Raw genomic sequence first — 16554 nt, forward strand, 5'->3', positions numbered from 1 at the left:
AGTACACAGGCAGGATCCAGGAAGGCACTGAAGTGAGTCAAGTTGAACCCCAACGAGCTCTCAGCTCCCTGTGAAAGCTCAGACAAGCAGTAGAGAAAGAATTAATGCTCCCATTTCTGGCATCTAACAGCCACAGGGCAAGTGAAAAGTTGGTTTTAGAGAATGAAGAAAAAGCACTAAGTAATAAAAGGTGAGAAAAATCCATCGCTCCAACAGGTTAATGAAGGAAAAGCACTTGAAGAAAAAGAGGTAGATGGAGGAAAAAAAAAAACCACAATTGAGAGTGTCCGTGACACCCAGAGCCAAAGCAAGCCCAGGGGATCAGGAAAGAGGTAAGCACGAGCTCCAAACAACAGCAGAAATGTAGGGAGAGCTCTGGAGGGAACAAAAGAAAGAGGCAGCCTGAAGAAAGGAAGAAATGCCTCACCACAAAGTGTTTTGGGTTTTTTTATTAAGCGTCTCTTATATCACGTGGTAGAAATCCAGAAAAATAAAGGTCAGGAGAGGCATGGTTTATTTGGAACATTCCTGCGTAGCAGACAAGATATATCCTTGTGCAAATTATTCCCTGCAGCACTCACATCTTTAATTGCTGCTTTTCCTCCTCCTGGAGAAGCAGGGTTGCTTTATTTACTCCAAGAAATATTTTCTCCCTTCTCCTTGGCAAAGAACAAGCTCCCATCTTGGCAAGTGCTCACTGGTTTACTAAATGCTCATCACACCCATGCTAAGGAGAGTGGAGCTGGTTAATTTATCACTTGCTACAGTGATTAACTTGCCCAGCTGCCAGGTTCAAGAGCCCCAGAGTGCCTCAGGTTAGAGAGGATCACAGAAGGAAAAGCTCCATTGAATTAAGCTGCTGCCACACTGGCCCTCTTTGCCTGTCAAACACATTCTGCTGCTCTGGCACTGCCCTGTGAAAATCCCCCTTAAAATACAAGTGAAAATCCCTCATCACCTGTGAGGAAGCACAGCTGGGTTCTGCTCAGGGCATTTCAAACTACGTGAGGTATTTGTGACCTCCCCTTGCAAAGGCAGCATCTCAGGAAAAGCAAAAGTTTCTTTTCCTGCACTCACCATACTCAGGACACCTTCCCCTAGACCAGGTTGCTCCAAGCCCCATCCAACCTGGCCTCGAACACTTCCAAGGGTGACACAACCACAGATTCTCTGGAGCCTGTTTTGCTCCTCGCCCCAACTTAGCAGCCTCAGAGATCAATTTCTATCAAATATCTACATTTTTCTAGGAAAGAAAGATGGCAAACCTTGTTTGCATCTGACTTTGCAAAATCAACACGAGAACTTCGGACAGACTTTTCTTATTTTTCCCCATTTGGTGGAACATTTTCATTCTGTTGTTGTTTGGAGCAGTATTTTAATATATCTGGCTGAGGCTGCTTAAAATAGTACATCTTAAAGAAGAGACTTGTGTGAGGGGTGGAAAACTGAGCTCTTGCACATCCAGTGCTTCTGTTGTTGGAAGATTTAAATCCCACCTCTCTGGTGGGAAGAAATAGCTGCTACTAATCCATTTTCTAAAGTGTTATGCATCAAGCTGGCACTATTTTAAGACTTAAAAAAAAAAAAAAGCCAACTTAAAAAAAACCTCTGCTCCTCTCCATTTTCTCTGTTCCCTAGTTTATGACAGAAGTAAGGAGTGAAAGATTGTTTTGGGAAAAATGTTTTCATGAGTCTAAAAATAATATAAAACCTGATCTGCCACTCTCTCAGCTGCCCCAAAAGGCACTGGCTGTCATTGTGCACAGTCACTATTGTGGTGGGATTTCTACCACACCACAGGACAGTCAATTTTTGGTTTCCTCCTGGAAATAACTACAGCAATTCTGGGTAACATGGTGAACATGAGCCTCTTTTAATGGCCCTTGAAACTGGACATGTGAAATGAGGTGCACAAAGCCTCGCCCCCCCATTTATAGACATTTCCTGAACAACAAAAAAGTAAAAATTAAAGGGCACCCCCCAGTTTTAATCAAAACCTTAGATTCAGGACAAATACAAGGTCCACACAGGCTTCTAACATGGGGGAAAGGTTTTGCTTGTGTCTCTACAGGTGGAGAACTCAGAGGGGTCCCAGCAAAGAATGTGAAGCCCTACCACACACCGAAATCTGCTGACACCCCCACACCAGACAGTGCTTCTGCAAATACGAGCCAAGAAGCCAGCACCCAAACCTGAACTGTGCAGAATTACCAGGAGAAAATGACCTGCCAGAAACAGCTTGAGAGAAAAATAGACTTTTATCATTTATATGCGTGCATGTTGCTTTTGTTCTTCTGTTTCAGTTTTTGCAGTGAAGTTTTACCTGTAATTCAATCAAAGAAAAATGCCTGGGTTCCTCTAGCCAAGCCTGCAAGCTCTTGAGCCTTGCACCTTAGCTAAAGGAACTCTGTAAAAGAAGCTTGACTGTTCCAGTAGTAATAAGTATAGTTTTAGTAGCAATACCCTGTACACCTCCAAGTGTGCAGAAAATAGTTGTTAAGTCAATATTTAGTATTTCAAATGGTTCAGTGAAAACAGGGGAGATGTTGGGAAGGATAGATAAATATGATTGTCTAGCAGAAGAACCACAATAGTACAGCCAGGATGAATATCATGCCCCCACTGGCTGGACAATAACCTTACCTACAGCGGGGTCCAAAAGCCAAATGGACTGTTCCATCTCACCCCCCAGAATGTATGGCTCACCCCACACCTGTAACCCTCCCCTGAACCATCAGGTGTCTGTGACCCCATTGGCCCAAGTCTTGTTCCAGCCCACCTTGGAGCCCCCCTTGATAAGGGGCCCCCAAAGGGCCAGACGCCCTCTTGGATCTTCCCCTCCCCTCTTGGAACTTCCTCCCTCCTCCTGGATTCCCCCTCCTTGAGTCCCTGCTCTTCCCTTTGTCTCTCCCTCCCCCATCACCTCAGGCCTGGCCACGTGCTGTGTCTGGCAGCTCGAGGCAAGGCCTCTCTCCATCCCGAATAAACCTTATCCTCCAAGAGCAATCAGCAGAGATCTCTCGTCTGTATCCACCCAAACTGTCCTGGAACTTTCAAACATCTTTACAGTCCTCCACATACCCCTAATAGTCCTAAAAAAGCCCTAAAATTTTTTAAATAGTCCTAAAAAGCCCCAAGAACACCCCCAAAAAAAAAAAGAAACCCTAAAAATTCTAATTAGTACTAAGAAAGCCCTTAAAATAACTTGAAAAAATCTTTCAAAAGCCCTGAAAAAGCCCAGAAGTATCCTAAACGTTCCTAGAAAGTTTCTAAAAAGCTCCTGTTAGAAAACCCCTCAAATATCATTTAAAAACACTAAAAAAAAACCCTAAAAAAGTGCCCAGTCCCCAGCCTCTACCAGTCGCCCTCTAGCCAGCAAATATCATCCCTTCCTTTGAATTAGGGTCACTGCCTGCAGCTGCTGGGAGGGTTTTGGGGCTGTCCCAGCATTAGGGTCACTGCCTGCAGCTGCTGTTGGGGAAAAATGGTGTTCTAGGGGTGCTGTTTAGGGTGAGCTTAGGGTTGGAGTGAAGGCTGCTGCTGTACCCTAACCCTTCCCGGTACCCTGTGTCCTGTCCTTTGCACCCCTAACTCTCAGTGTCAGCTCTCCACCTGTCAAGTCCCCCCTCTTTGCCCCTCAGCCCGTAATGTCAGCGTGTCACCCCAAGGCCCCGACACTGTCCCTTGGCCCCCTAACCTCCACCGTGCACGCTGCACCCGGGGTGGTATTTAGGGTGCGGTTAAGGGTGGTGTGAGGGCAGGTTCACCTGTCACCCACAGGCACCCCCCACTTTGTCCCTCAAGGCACCCCCTGCCTCTCAGCCTCCTTGTGTCACCCTCAGGTACCCCACTGCAGCATCTCTGTGCCACCATGGAGCCCCCCTTTTTACTCCTCAAGACCCCTTCTGCCTGTCAGCAGCCCCCAACCTCTGTGTCACCCTCCAGCCCCCTCCCCTCAGCCCCAGGTCCCTTGGTGACACCGTGCAGCCCACAGACGTCGTCCCGGCCCGTTTCATTTCGGTGCTGTCCTGCTGCCAGGGCCGCACTATCCCCACGAGTTCGGGCTCCCATGTGGTGCTGCAGGGAGCCACAGGGGAGTGAGGGATGGGGCAGGATGGGGAGGGTGAAGGGTGGAGAGAGAGTGGGGCAGCGTGGGCTGGACGTGCAAATAGGGGTGAGGGATGGAGACAGGGACAGAGAAGAACAGGGCTGAGGGGAGGAGGTGAGAGAAGGAGGGGGCACCCCAGATCTCCCCGACCAAAGCTGCAGCAAAATACAATTCTGGTTGCCGGGGCAATGCCAAACACCTCCTGCAAACTGACATCAGGGACCTGGGCTGGCGAGTTTTCTTTCCCAGGGAAAAGGGACAGCGTTTGTGTTCAGGGGCCTGTGGCCTGGAGCGGGCAGCCACCTGCAAAAAATCTGAATGGCAAAGGATGTGCCCCACACCCAAGCTCCCCATATCTCAAACCTATGCTGCCCTGACAGTCCCAAATGAACCCTACAAACTGACATCAGGAACCTGGGCTGGCGAGTTTTCTTTCCCAGGGAAAAGGGCCAGTGTTTGTGCTCAGGGGCCTGTGGCCCTGAGGGGGTGGCCACCTGCAAAAAATCCAAACGGCAAAGGATGTGCCCCTTAAAAAATCCACCAGAGAAATACCCATGTTCCCAAAAATAAAATTAATAAAAAATGACAACCAAACACATGAAACTACAAAAAAAAAAAAAAAAACCTAAGCAAAAAGCTTATACTAACAACAATAAAATAAGTATTCCTAACACAAGAAAGCCATAATGCCTCAAATCACCAAAACACAAATACCATCTAGAAATGAACACGTGGCCAAAAGATAAATTTAACCATAAACAATATCTCCAAAATTCTCTGCAAAAATAAAACATACATGGCAATCAAATAAGGCAAACGAATCAAACCCCTATAATATAATAAACAAAAATGCAATTATCAATATTAAAAAACCTCACTAATTAACTACAGGACTACTTCAAACCCACCTAAACAGACACTACATACTCCCGCTAATAAAAGCCACCACAACCAAATTAAAAACCTACCCTCTACTTCATGCTACGACCCATAAAAAACACTGTAAACTTTTAAAAGCACATCCTTTAAAAACATAAGAACCAATCAAAAAGAAATCCAACAACAACGCTCAATCCAAAAAAACCCTTGTCATCAGCACCTGGAGCAAGAACCGTAACAACCAAGAAGTACCCCATGGCCCTCCTCATACACCAACTACGAACAAAAGAAAATGATCCAAGAAATTCCTCAAAAGCCCCACAGCAAGGAACGCTGGAAAATGAGAAGCCGCGCTCCCGGCACCAGGGGCAGAAGAAGTGCCCCCAAATGCAGCAGCACAGCCCGGTTTCCACCCTTCCAGCACTGCCACAGCTGCAGCTCCCTTCCTTTGAAGCGCCAAAAGTGACACCACACTCAGGCGCTCACCTCACTTCAACAAGGGCAAAGAAATGTGGGCTTCCCTTCAATTTCATCCCCTAGAAGAGCAGAAGAGAAGGAGCTTCCCTCAAATGATGGCAAAAGGGGGATTTTTACCTCAATTCAAACCCTTTAAAAGGAGGGACAACAGGGCAGCCCCCTCCGTTTCAACCTCAGGATGATGAAAAGGGTGGGGAGCTACCCACAAGTCAAACCCATCATACGACAACAATATTTTTCCCCTTCCATTTAAAAGGCAACACAGGGATTCTCTGTCTCCCCTGTGATACCCCTAACACCCTGGAAAAGGCAGGTTTTCCTTCAATCACTACCCTCAAAACCACAAGTGAAGGGGAATCCCCCACTAGTTCAGACACCGGTACCATCAATTTAAATTTCTTTTGTCCTCAAAATCCTTTTTTTTTTTTTCCTGGGGGCAACTGGGAGGGATTGGCAAGACGAAATTTAAAAGGGAAAGGAGAAAAGTCCCCACTACAAAGGCGCACCGGCTCACCTGTTTGGCTGCTGCTTCTCGGCACAAAAGTTTGTCCCTCGGCACCTCCTTTGAGCAATGCTCCACGTACACAAATGCATATCCAGGTGATCCCCCGGACCCTGTCCAAAGCGCCCATCGTCCTTCCATGAGACAGCCCCGGGAGCTCCCCATAAACTCCCCTTCTCCAGCAGCAGCTCCATGCAAAAGCCAGCTGAAGCAAACCCTCTCCCTAAAACAACCTCCCCCCAGCAGGAGCAGCCCCTCATCCTCACAGCTCACACCTGGTGCTGCTCTGAGCCCTCCTCATCCTCACAGCTCACACCTGGCGCTGCTCTGAGCCCTCCTCATCCTCACAGCTCACACCTGGGGCTGCTCTGAGCCCTCCTCATCCTCACAGCTCACACCTGGTGCTGTTGCCACTCTCCAACAGCGTCTCTCCCTCTCCAGCACACAGCCCACTTCTTACAGACACAGATCAAGCAGAAATCTACTACGGGTGTTGGTTTTTCTTAATCCATCTGGTTACACGGTTAAAACACATACATGCATTGATTGTCATTGAGAGAAAGCTTTCCATAGAGAAAATAGTCATTTTGGTAGCACACTTCGATACACCTTCGGAAAAAGCAGAATCAGCACCAACTCCTAAGACCCCTGCTGAGGAACCCTGCCCTCCTTGGGACACCCAAAGCGGCAGACCTCGAAAAAGGAGGGGGAAAGCCAAGCTTGGAGTGGAAAAAGAGAACATAAGTACAGCAGCTTTAAAAGTGCCTGCACGGAGCAATAGTGGGAACCAGTCACATTTCTTCTTTCCTTGCTTTCTGTGATGACATAAATATGAAGTAAAAACACGTTAAACAAAAGGCAGAGCTAGGATTTTACAGGTCTTCATTTTGGCAGGCTGCATGACAGACGCCTCTTCCGGGACTGCGACGGAGAATGGCAGAGAACGGAGGCAAAAGGTGCCGGAGAGCCCTTCCTGTTCCCTTCAGCCCCTGCAGCTGCTCCGATGGTTTCAGGGCACTTGCTTGGTTCAGCACTAGTCAGAATTTCCTACATTCCTGGATACAAATGAATGGATAGAGAGACGGCTTCTTTCCAAATGAATTTAGCCATAGATACCTATTCTTTACCAATACCTATAAAAACGAAACACTTGCCAGGTTTTAGTATTCTACACACACCCCTCCCTGGGAATTTTGGGGCAGCTTTAGGTCCCTCTGCGGGACGGCACCCAGCGTGACCTCCCCCCCCTCATTCGCCACCCACCCACTCCCCCACCGCAGTGTGCCTCCCTCTTCTTGGGACCCTGGGGTGCCCCAAATGACATCAGAGCCCCGAGTCTTCACCCCCTTTTCCTGACCCCCAAAGAAGGCACAGAACGAGTCCAACTGCCCTGGACAGCAGCCCAGCACTCCCTTCCAGCCCTTTCCACACCTCCATCCCCCCCGAAAGGGACTCTGCCGCAACAAGAAAGGGGGGGCAGCCCCCAGAAGGCGTGAAGCTCCCGCCCCGCCTCGCTGTCGCAGGCCAGGGGCAGAAATTGGGAGCGGCAGAGGCGGCGGGGACGCGGCACGGCCGGCACGGCGCAGAGCGGGGCCGCTCTCAGCGCGATGGTGGCGGAGCCGCAGGTCCGGCAGCGCCGGGCGGTGTCCGAGCGGCGCGGGGGGATCCGCCGAGAGCTCCGGCCCCGGGCGGGGACTCCCGCAAGGGCCGGGGGGCGCCGGGCTCCGGCCCTCGGGGCTTTATTCTCCGCGCCCCGAGCCCCGCGGCTGCGGGGGAAAGAAGCGAAGGGGCGGCAGGAAGAGAGGAGGGAGAGCGGGGCATGCGGAAGGGTGGGAGGGAGGTCGGGCTGTGGAGGAAAGCGGGAAGGGAAGGAAAAGGCCGGCAGGGAAGGAAGAGGGATGGTGGACAGAGGAGGGAGAGAGGGGGAATAGAACGGAGTAGCGGGGCAGGGACAGGACGGAGTGAGGGCAGTGGGAGGTCGGGTTTGGGAGGGAGAGGAGGGGACGGTCTGGGGGCCAAAGAACAGGAATACGGGGAAGAGGAAGGAAGGGTAGCGGGAAAGGGAGAGAACGGAGCTGCTTTGGGGAGAGTGGGAAATGCGGGAAAGAGAGAAAGAAGAGGAATACGGGGAGGAGGAAAGAGGGGCAGAGAGAGGGACAGGAGGGGGAGCCTCACAGAGCCCCGGCTCCACCCCGAGCCCGCCCCGGCGCCCCGCCCTGCCTGGCTCGGGGCTCTCCTGCTGCCGAGCCCCGCGGGCGGCCCGGCTGTCGCACGGAAATGCCCCACGCAACATTAGACAAAGCAGTTTCTATGTTAAACCCTTTCTATCCTAGAAGGAGATAACTTTTCTACCTCCTTCATCTTCTCATTTTTCTTCTTTGATTTCAAAATCAGACTTACAAAAATTTACTCCTAAAAAAGACTTGGTAAGTAGTCAATAAAGTAGTCCTGTCAATTTCATAACCTAAAGGTATACTTATGTTTTCACAAAAAATAAACTACATGACAGTCCTACTCACTGTGTCAAACCTTATTTAAAATACTCACAAAAAAACCCCAAGATAAATAGTTCCACAACCAAAACAAAACAAGCACCACTAACTAAAACCATCCATCAAAACACATTGTGTTTATCAGTCACCAATCCTAAAAATATCTCTAGGATGTCCGGGGAAGGGAATCCACATCAGGTACGAAGGAAGGCTGCCTCCCCTGCTGGCAATTTCCTGCAGTCACCGACCTCTGGCCCTTGCCCAGCTACAATCAAGAACACCAAACATCACTGCATGATCTTAGCTGCACAGCAGCCACAAACCCACGAGTCTGCTACTCACCATTCTCCTAAGAATGCCCGGATCCTCGGGCCGCTTCGGCCACGCCCTCGTGGCAGGGTCTGCCTGGGAAATGAGGAGACAAGGAGATGCGGCATTCCCGAAACTCAAGCGCACCCTGGCTGCCACTCACTGGTTCCCTAACATAAGGTCACCCCTCTCATGGATGATGGGAAGGCAATGCAGGTTCTATTTCAGGATTTTAAGTGGAGTTTTGATCCTGTCCCTCGCAGAATACATCTGGAGCAGGTGTCCAGGTGTGAGACAAAGAGAGACACGGTGTGCTGGCTGAAGAATGGGCTGATGTACTGGTTTTCAATGGGATAGGATCCATTTCTTTCCCAGGGAGCGGCAAAGAGCTGGGTTTGGATTCAGGACGGGAATGTGGTAGACAGCACACAGATGGCTTGGATGTTACTGAGCAGGGCTTGCCCTCCTCAAGGAGTTGCAGTGTCACCTTGGACAATCCATGTCCCATGCTCTGCCAGCAAAGAGGTGAGACCATCAGCATTCCCCTCCTCATCCCTGTGTCCTTCTTACAGAAGAATCTTCCACCCACTCTGCTCCAGAGAGCTGGCAAGTGCCCATAGGGAGCCCCCTTACCCCTCCTGGGGCACTGCGGAGGGCGGGGCTGAGGCAGGGCTGTGATGGCACAAAGGGCAGAGCGCTGGCGTCAGGCAGGGCTGTGATGTCCCAGGGCTGTGCTGGCCGCAGCACTGTGACACCACTGTGACATCACCGCGCTGTCGCTGGGTGAGACAGGCCAGCGCCGGCAGCTGCCAGTGCAGTCGCGATGGGACGTGCTAGAGCCATGGGTGACGGTGATGTCCTGGTGACTGCGCTTCTCCTGCTGCTGGCCGCCGTGGCTGTCTGGTGGGCCTTTGGCCACCGGCAACCACGGAGCCGGAGCACACGGACAGCGAAGAGGAGCCAGCGCCCCAGGGTCCGGCCCAGAGGCTCACGGAGGAAGCGAGGAGCCCCTGCGGCTACCAGGTTCCCCAGGCCTCGGGCTGCTCCTGGCGAGCAGCCACGTGCTCCCGCCAGCCCCCTGGGCAGCCCCTGCGGCTGCGGCCCCTGCCTGGCAGTGGCCTGGGAGCTGCAGGAACTGATGCTGCAGCTCTGGGATGGCAACAGGACACGTGCGCCCCTCTACTCTGGGATGTGGCAGGCCTTGTGGACAGAACTGAAGGAGCTGCTGGAGCGAGGCCACCTGCCCTGCTGTGCCTCAGCCAGCTCCTCCACAAGCCTCCATCCCTTCCAGAGGCTGCTCCCAGCGAGATTCTCCATCCCTGGGAGAGCCTCAAGGCCGGCAAGGATGGCACAGCAGGGGGGAGCCACCACCATCCATGCAGGAACCTCAGGCTGTCAGAGACCCTGCACCCTGCCAGCAGCCTCTGCTATCTCTGACAGCCTCCATCCCTCGCAGAGGCTCAGTGAGACCTGTCAGCCTGCAGAAGGAGCAGAGCCCGTGGACAGGTCTCCCAGATCCCTTGGACTTACGGACGTCAACGACACGGGCGCAATCCTGACCCTTTACGTGTCAGGCGAAAGCCCACAAGTCCAAATGGGAGCCCAGCCCGATGCGGGGGAGCCTGCTCAGGAGCAGCTGACGGGGCAGCAAGAGTCCTGGAGCCAGCTGTGGTCATCCCACAGCGGCCAGGACAGCCAGGACGCTGTGCCGCTTCTGCCAGCTGGCAACAGCCCGAGCCTGGTGGTGGAGACGAGCCTTCAGAGGTTCCTCCATCTGCAGGAAGCTGCCCCGAGACAGCCCTCGAGTGCCGCGAAGGGCTTTCTAGTAGCAGGTGAGATCTTCTGAGGAGCTGCCTGAGGCTCCGCCGGGGCTCTGGAGGGGCGCGGCCAGGCCAGGCCAGGGCCCCTGAGAGCAGCCCAGTCGCTGGCTGTTTCCAGTGCCTCCGATGGCCCGGCTTGAAAACGCCCTGTCTGCTTTGCAGCCGCTCCTGGGTCTCCCCCGTGCCAAGCCTCGGGCTGCAGCCCCGGCCGTCGGCAGGAGCAGAGCCCAGCCCACGACGCCGGGGACAGCGCCGGTGCCGCCCTGCCCCGCTGCCCCGGGGCTGCCGCAGCCGCCTGTGCGCGCTGCCCCGGCCCGGCTGTGCCGCTCGCCAGCCCGGCGGCTGCAGGGCGGTGGCCGCTGCCCGGCGCGCAGCAGGAAGCGGGTGAGAGCGCGGCGGCCCGCGGGGGCCCGGCCCGCTCCACTCGCGGCACTTGCGGGAGGGGCGGGTCCTGGGCGCAAGGCTGATGGCTCGCTCTTGGCCGCAGGGCAAAGGAGGCAGCGGCAGGAGCGGTACCTGCTGGGCCCGCAGCTGGGCAGCGGCGGCTTCAGCACCGTCTTCTCGGGCATCCGCCTCTCGGACGGCAGCCCGGTGAGTGGCCGCGACGGCCGGGCCTGGGCGGAGGGGCAGCGGCGGGGAGGGGCAGGGCTGGAGCTCAGCCCTCCTCTCCCCATGGCTCGCAGGTGGCCCTCAAACGCGTGGCCCGGGAGAGCGTCCTGCAGTGGGACGAGCTGGTGAGCGAGCGGGGCCAGCGGGACAGAGCGGGGCGTGGCGGGCAGGGAGAATCCCGGGGCGGGCTCAGCGTGCGGAGCCGCAGCCCCGCGGGCCTGGGCACGCCGAACAGCGGTGCCGGGGCCGGGCAGGGGCAGCCCCGAGCATCCCCCGGGCGGGAGGAAGCGCAAGCGCCTGGGAGGCTGCGGCAGGGGGCACTGGGGCATCCCGGGCAGGGCGCAGCGCAGCCCCAGGCCTGCAGCAGCAGCAGCAGCAGCACCTGCCGCAGGCCCTGATTTTCTCCTCCTCACAGCCCGACGGCACCCGCGTGCCCTTGGAGGTGGTGCTGATGGAGAAGGTGGGCTCTGGCTGCCAGAACATTATCCAGCTGCTCGACTGGTTTGAGCTGCCAGATAGCTTCATCCTGGTGCTGGAGCGTCCGGGGGCATCACGGGATCTCCTGGAGTTCCTGCAGGAGCAGGACCAGGGGTTCCTGTGCGAGGAGCAGGCGCGCTGGCTTTTCTGCCAGGTGCTGGAGGCCGTGCGGCACTGCACCGCCTGCGGCGTCCTGCACCGGGACATCAAGCCGGAGAACCTCCTCGTGGACCCGGAGAGCGGCGACCTGAAGCTCATCGACTTCGGCTGCGGCACCTTCCTCCAGGAGCGGGCCTTCACGGACTTTGCCGGTGAGCCCATGGCCTGGGCCCTGCTCCCGGTGCCAGGCACTGCACGGCCCCGTTCCCTCCCGGGCTGCGGCCTTCAGCCGGCTGCCCTTTGGCATGGGGCGGATGCCGTGCCCCAGGAGGCGGCTGCCGGCCCTGACGAGAGAGGGGGAGGCAAAAGCGGCTCCCGGCCCCTGGGTTCAGCGGGCCCACAAGGGCCTGGGCTGCTCTGCTGGCCTTCTTGGCCTTGTGGAATGGTTTCCTGCTTTTGGCCAGCTGGCTGGGGGATGCGGGGTGGCCTCGGGGGGGAAGCTGTGGCCGCGGGCGCAGCCCCTGCCTCGGTCAGGAAGCTGGTGCCAGGCTCTGGAAGGCAGCAGCCTGCGCCCGGCCAGCGCCGCCTGTCTCCCCTAGGAACGCGCGTGTACAGCCCGCCCGAGTGGACCTGGCTGGGTTGCTACCACGGCCACGCGGCGACCACCTGGTCCCTGGGCGTGCTGCTGTACGTCATGGTCTGCGGCAGCCTCCCCTTTCAGGACGACCAAGCCATCGTGCTGGGGAAGCTCTTCTTCCGGCGGCAGCTCTCTCCAGGTGGGTGTCCGGCCTCAAGCCGGCGGGCTTTGGCAGTGGCGGTGCACGCCCGGCGCGGCCCTCACGCAGCTCCGCGGGACGTGGATCTGCCCTCACGGGCCGGCCGCAGGAGGGGCCCGTGCCGACGGGGTCAGCGCGGCACGGGCGGCCGGAGGAGGCGGCCGCGTCCCGCCGTGCCGCTCTCCCGCGCGGGGCAGAGCCGGTCGGGAGCCCGGCACGGCCCAGAGCGCTCGCGGCACGGCCCGGGCCCCGCGGGTGACGGGGGCAGCTGGGCAGGAGACTTCTGGCGGTGACCGGCGCTTTCTGGCTTCTCTCCCCAGAGCTCCAGCACCTGATCCGATGGTGTTTGGCCAAGCACCCTGCGGACAGGCCGGAGCTGGAGGAGATCTCGCGCCACCATTGGGTGTGGGGCCGGCGTTTTTGATGCCTTGCCGGAGCCTCTGCAGCACCCACTTACCGAGTCCCACGCAGGACTGAGGACCTGGAAAATAAAACAGCAAACCCATTTTGGTGTGTCAAGGCTGGTGCTTGTCAGCAACTTCAGCTAAAGAAACGTCTTGGGAAAAGGGGGAATCAGAGTGCTGCCTTCAGCCTTTGGCAAGCTTTCCACGCCTGTCCTCCAGAGTGGTACTTTATATCTTCAAGCTCAGGCCGTAGTGCGGGTCGGAGGGGCTTTGTCGAGCCAAGAAATGCAGCAGTGAAACAACAGCTGCCCTTTCAAAGTGGCAGGGCTTCTTGGTGTCTCTTGAAGTGACACACAGGTCCATTGTGCATTCCAAGGGTCTGTGGCTTTCAGGGATAGAGACCTTCCTCTCTTACCAGAGCTCTGAGGAGAGCCATAAGCTACAAAATATCATTTCAGGTTGAGCCCTGCTGAACTCTTTTTCTTTCTTCCTATGAAATGGGAGGCAGAGCTGGGCACTTGAGCAGCTTGGTCTGCACCATCCTAAGTCATGTGCATGGAGACCACAGGAAATGTTGAGATGCCGGAGTCATTCCCATGGTGCTGGTCTCATTTTACCCCCCAAAAGTATCTTCTGCTGCCTTAAAAACAACCAATGGTAATGGAAAGTGCAGTAACCAGTCACAGGAAAGCACCCAGCTGCCTGCCTGTGGGCAGGTGCCATCTACTAAACCTGTGCCACCTTCTGCCCACTGCTCTGACCTCCCAAAACAGGGTTTGGGAAATAAATGTGGGTTTTTTTTTTTTTTTTCAGAAATGTGCCTGATCTTTCAGTTTTCTTCCCTTTTATGCAGGCTGCTGAAGCTCTTGTGCCCTGAATGGCTCTCCCAGTCCCTACCTGAAGACCTGACCTGAGCCGTGATCCTTCCAGCCAGTACCCCACTGTGATGTGATGGTGAGAGTGTGTCAGCCATGGTCTGCAGCCTGAGCTGGGAGTGGTAATTATCCCTTTTCCAATGACCTGTGAGTGGTGACTGCCAATTGTCCAAGGGCCAGGACACATTTCCTCCAGGAGCTGGAGGTCCCTGTGTCCCCACAGCCCCGGGATGTTGGTGACCGCAGGCCCAGAGCCATTGAGTCCTCTGTACAAGGACTAATTGCAAGCTGTAACGTGAAATTTTTATTATGAGTCATTTGCTCCTTTAGATATGTTATCTTTAGAATAATGTTTTTCTATTTTATTGTGTTATTATATTGTGGTATTGCCTTATTGTGTTGTTGTTACACAGATATTACATTTCCAAAGGTGCGGTAGTGGATCAGCTGGGTGGGGATTTGAATTCTACACCCCTGCACTGAGCCATCAGGTAGTGCTGCTTGCAACCCCTAACTGCAAATCTGTAGGTCTCAGATTCAGTCAAAGAGAGAAACGGAGAGTTTCTAGCCAGGCAGAAGCCTGGGAAAGAGTTGGAGAAGAATGTAAATAATTCTTTATCGCTCTTGTTGTTCACATTATTTATAGTTAAGTTCTATCACTGTGCATCAAGCACTCTGCACCAATGGTGTGGGCTGTTTTCACTTCAGGACCAATGGAATTGTTCCTCACGAAGCTCTGTATAAAAGAGCGGTGTATTTTAAATAAACCGGAGTTTTACTCTCATCAGCCTTCTGAGTCAGTCTTCTCATTCCCGTCCTGCCTCAACAGTGACACCAAGGGAACCCTACAAACTGACATCAGGAACCTGGACTGGTGAGTTTTCTTTCCCAGGGAAAAAGGCTGGTGTTTGTGTTCAGGGCCCTGAGCAGGTTTGGTTTGGGCTCCATCTACTTTGATCCCTCCCCTAACGTATTTATAGACATGGATAGGATCACCCTAAACTTTCTCTTTTCCAGACCAAGAGTTCCATCTTCCTCCATCTTGCCTTACGGCAGAGTTGTTCCAGTCCCTCCATCATCATCTTCACAGCCCTTCACTGCTTTCTTCTGAGCTGAGGAGCCCCAGCCTGGAACCAGCCCTAGAGGTGCTCAGCAGTGCTGAGCAGAGGAGAAGGATCCCCTCCCTTGGCCTGCTGGCTGCACTCTCGATGCAGCTCAGGATCCCAGAAGAGTGCATATTTTGGCTTATGGTGACCTTGGTGCTCTCCAGGACCTCCAAAGCCTTTCCTGGCAAAAGCTTTCCAGCCCAGATAGAATGGCCCCCAGTATGCTCTGGTGCCTGCCTGGTAGTGTTCCTCTCCTGGAACAGGACTTTGGGCTTCCCCTTCTTGAACATGGTGATGTTCCTGTCAGCCCATTTCTCAGGCTGGTCAATGGCAATATTATCCTTCGCCGCTTCCTTCGAATATTGTCCCATATTTGGTGCTGATGTTGAATTGTTCTGAGAAAGAGAACCCCATAGGACTGTAGAACAAGAATTTTTGTGGCAGTGACTGCTGTGTGCAAGAGTTTCCATTTGTCTTTCTCAATAAATATACAAGGAAGTGTAATACTCAGCTGGCCAAAGAAGAGACTACTTTCAAGGCCCAAGCCACCGGGAGTGGGTGTGTGGTGGAGGACCTGGGCCATGCCTAAGGCTGGCTCAAGAGTCTCTAAGTGACATGGGGAGATCAGCACCGAGGGTCAGACTGGATCCCCTGGTTCATGGGCAGAAGGTAAAAACCCAGTATGTACAATACTGGTTTGATCAGAGGGAGGTTCAAAGAGCTGGAATACCTGTTGAAAAAAAACTTTCATTTCGAAAAAGGAAGATATTTCACTTCATTTCTTGAATTCCTATCTTATTTAAAGAAAAAAAAAGTTCAAAGATAAGCAAGTATAGATCTCATAGAACTGATTAGTTTTCTAATTCCGTTTTTAAACTTGTGTGTTAAGCAACTGAATTAAAACATGTTTCTGTAATTGTGGGTTGAGGCATGTATTATCTGCATTAATATTTTTTCTTATTTATGAGATATAGGCATTTTTCAAATCTTTGCATAAAACTTCTTGGCTAATGGAATCTAAGTACCTAAATATAATTAGTGGAACAGTTTGTTAGCATAATCATTGCCATGGGCTGTAATTAACATAAATTTTAATTTCATGACCTTGTAGAAGAGATTATAATTGCACAAACCATCATTGTGCTGAGAATGTTTTCCTCTTGAATGTTGATTTTTGAAGATGATCACCATAATATTTTGAAATTATTATTATTGTAGTACTCATCTGCATTCAGAGAATCAGAGAATGGTTTGGATTAGAAGGGGACTTTGTAATCATAAAGCTTGTAGATCATCTGGTTCCACCCTCCCTGCCATAGGCAGCAACACATTCCTCTAGACCAGTTGGCTCCAAGCCCTGTCCAGTCTGGCCTTGAACACTTCCAGGGATGGGGCAGCCATCTCCAGGACAGCTTCTCCAGGAAACCTGTGCTAGGGCCTCACCACCCTCACATGGGATAGTTTGTCCCCATCTAACCCTGCCCTCTGGGAGTGGGAAGACATCCCCCTTTGTCTTGACACCCCAGACCCTTGGAAACAGTCATTCTCCATCTTTCTTTCTCATATGCTCCCTTCAGAAACAGGAAGGCCACCATTAGGCCACCCCAAATATGCCCTGGCT

The 16554-nt window shown here is 53.6% G+C and overlaps 1 protein-coding gene and 2 long non-coding RNA genes across 3 annotated transcripts in view; all 3 read left to right on the forward strand.

Moving 5' to 3' along the window:
* The window catches only part of LOC140681105 (uncharacterized), a 399832-nt gene extending 384626 nt beyond the window's left edge, over positions 1-15206 (forward strand). Inside the window, exons 2-4 of the long non-coding RNA XR_012052347.1 lie at positions 13806-13949; positions 14657-14701; positions 14845-15206. This is a non-coding gene — a long non-coding RNA (uncharacterized lncRNA). The remainder of the gene's footprint in view (positions 1-13805; positions 13950-14656; positions 14702-14844) is intronic.
* On the forward strand, positions 11648-12120 carry LOC100225871 (serine/threonine-protein kinase pim-1-like). The gene is made up of 2 exons (XM_072920200.1): positions 11648-11984; positions 12101-12120. Exons 1-2 carry the CDS (start codon positions 11648-11650, stop codon positions 12118-12120), a joined length of 357 nt encoding a protein of 118 aa, XP_072776301.1.
* On the forward strand, positions 12322-13054 carry LOC140681113 (uncharacterized). Its single transcript, XR_012052358.1, has 2 exons — positions 12322-12548; positions 12869-13054. It is a non-coding gene; the product is annotated as an uncharacterized lncRNA (long non-coding RNA).
* Positions 15207-16554: the final 1348 nt, after the last annotated feature.

The sequence above is a fragment of the Taeniopygia guttata genome, chromosome 31 (assembly GCF_048771995.1).
Source record: "Taeniopygia guttata chromosome 31, bTaeGut7.mat, whole genome shotgun sequence".
In the NCBI taxonomy this organism is placed as follows: Eukaryota; Metazoa; Chordata; class Aves; order Passeriformes; family Estrildidae; genus Taeniopygia; species Taeniopygia guttata.

Coding starts and splice junctions, on each gene's coding strand:
- LOC100225871 (XM_072920200.1), top strand. CDS start 11,648: ATGGAGAAGGTGGGCTCTGGCTGCCAGAACATTATCCAGCTGCTCGAC. Junction 11,985..12,100: donor GGCCTTCACGGACTTTGCCG/GTGAGCCCATGG, acceptor GCCGTGCCCCAG/GAGGCGGCTGCCGGCCCTGA.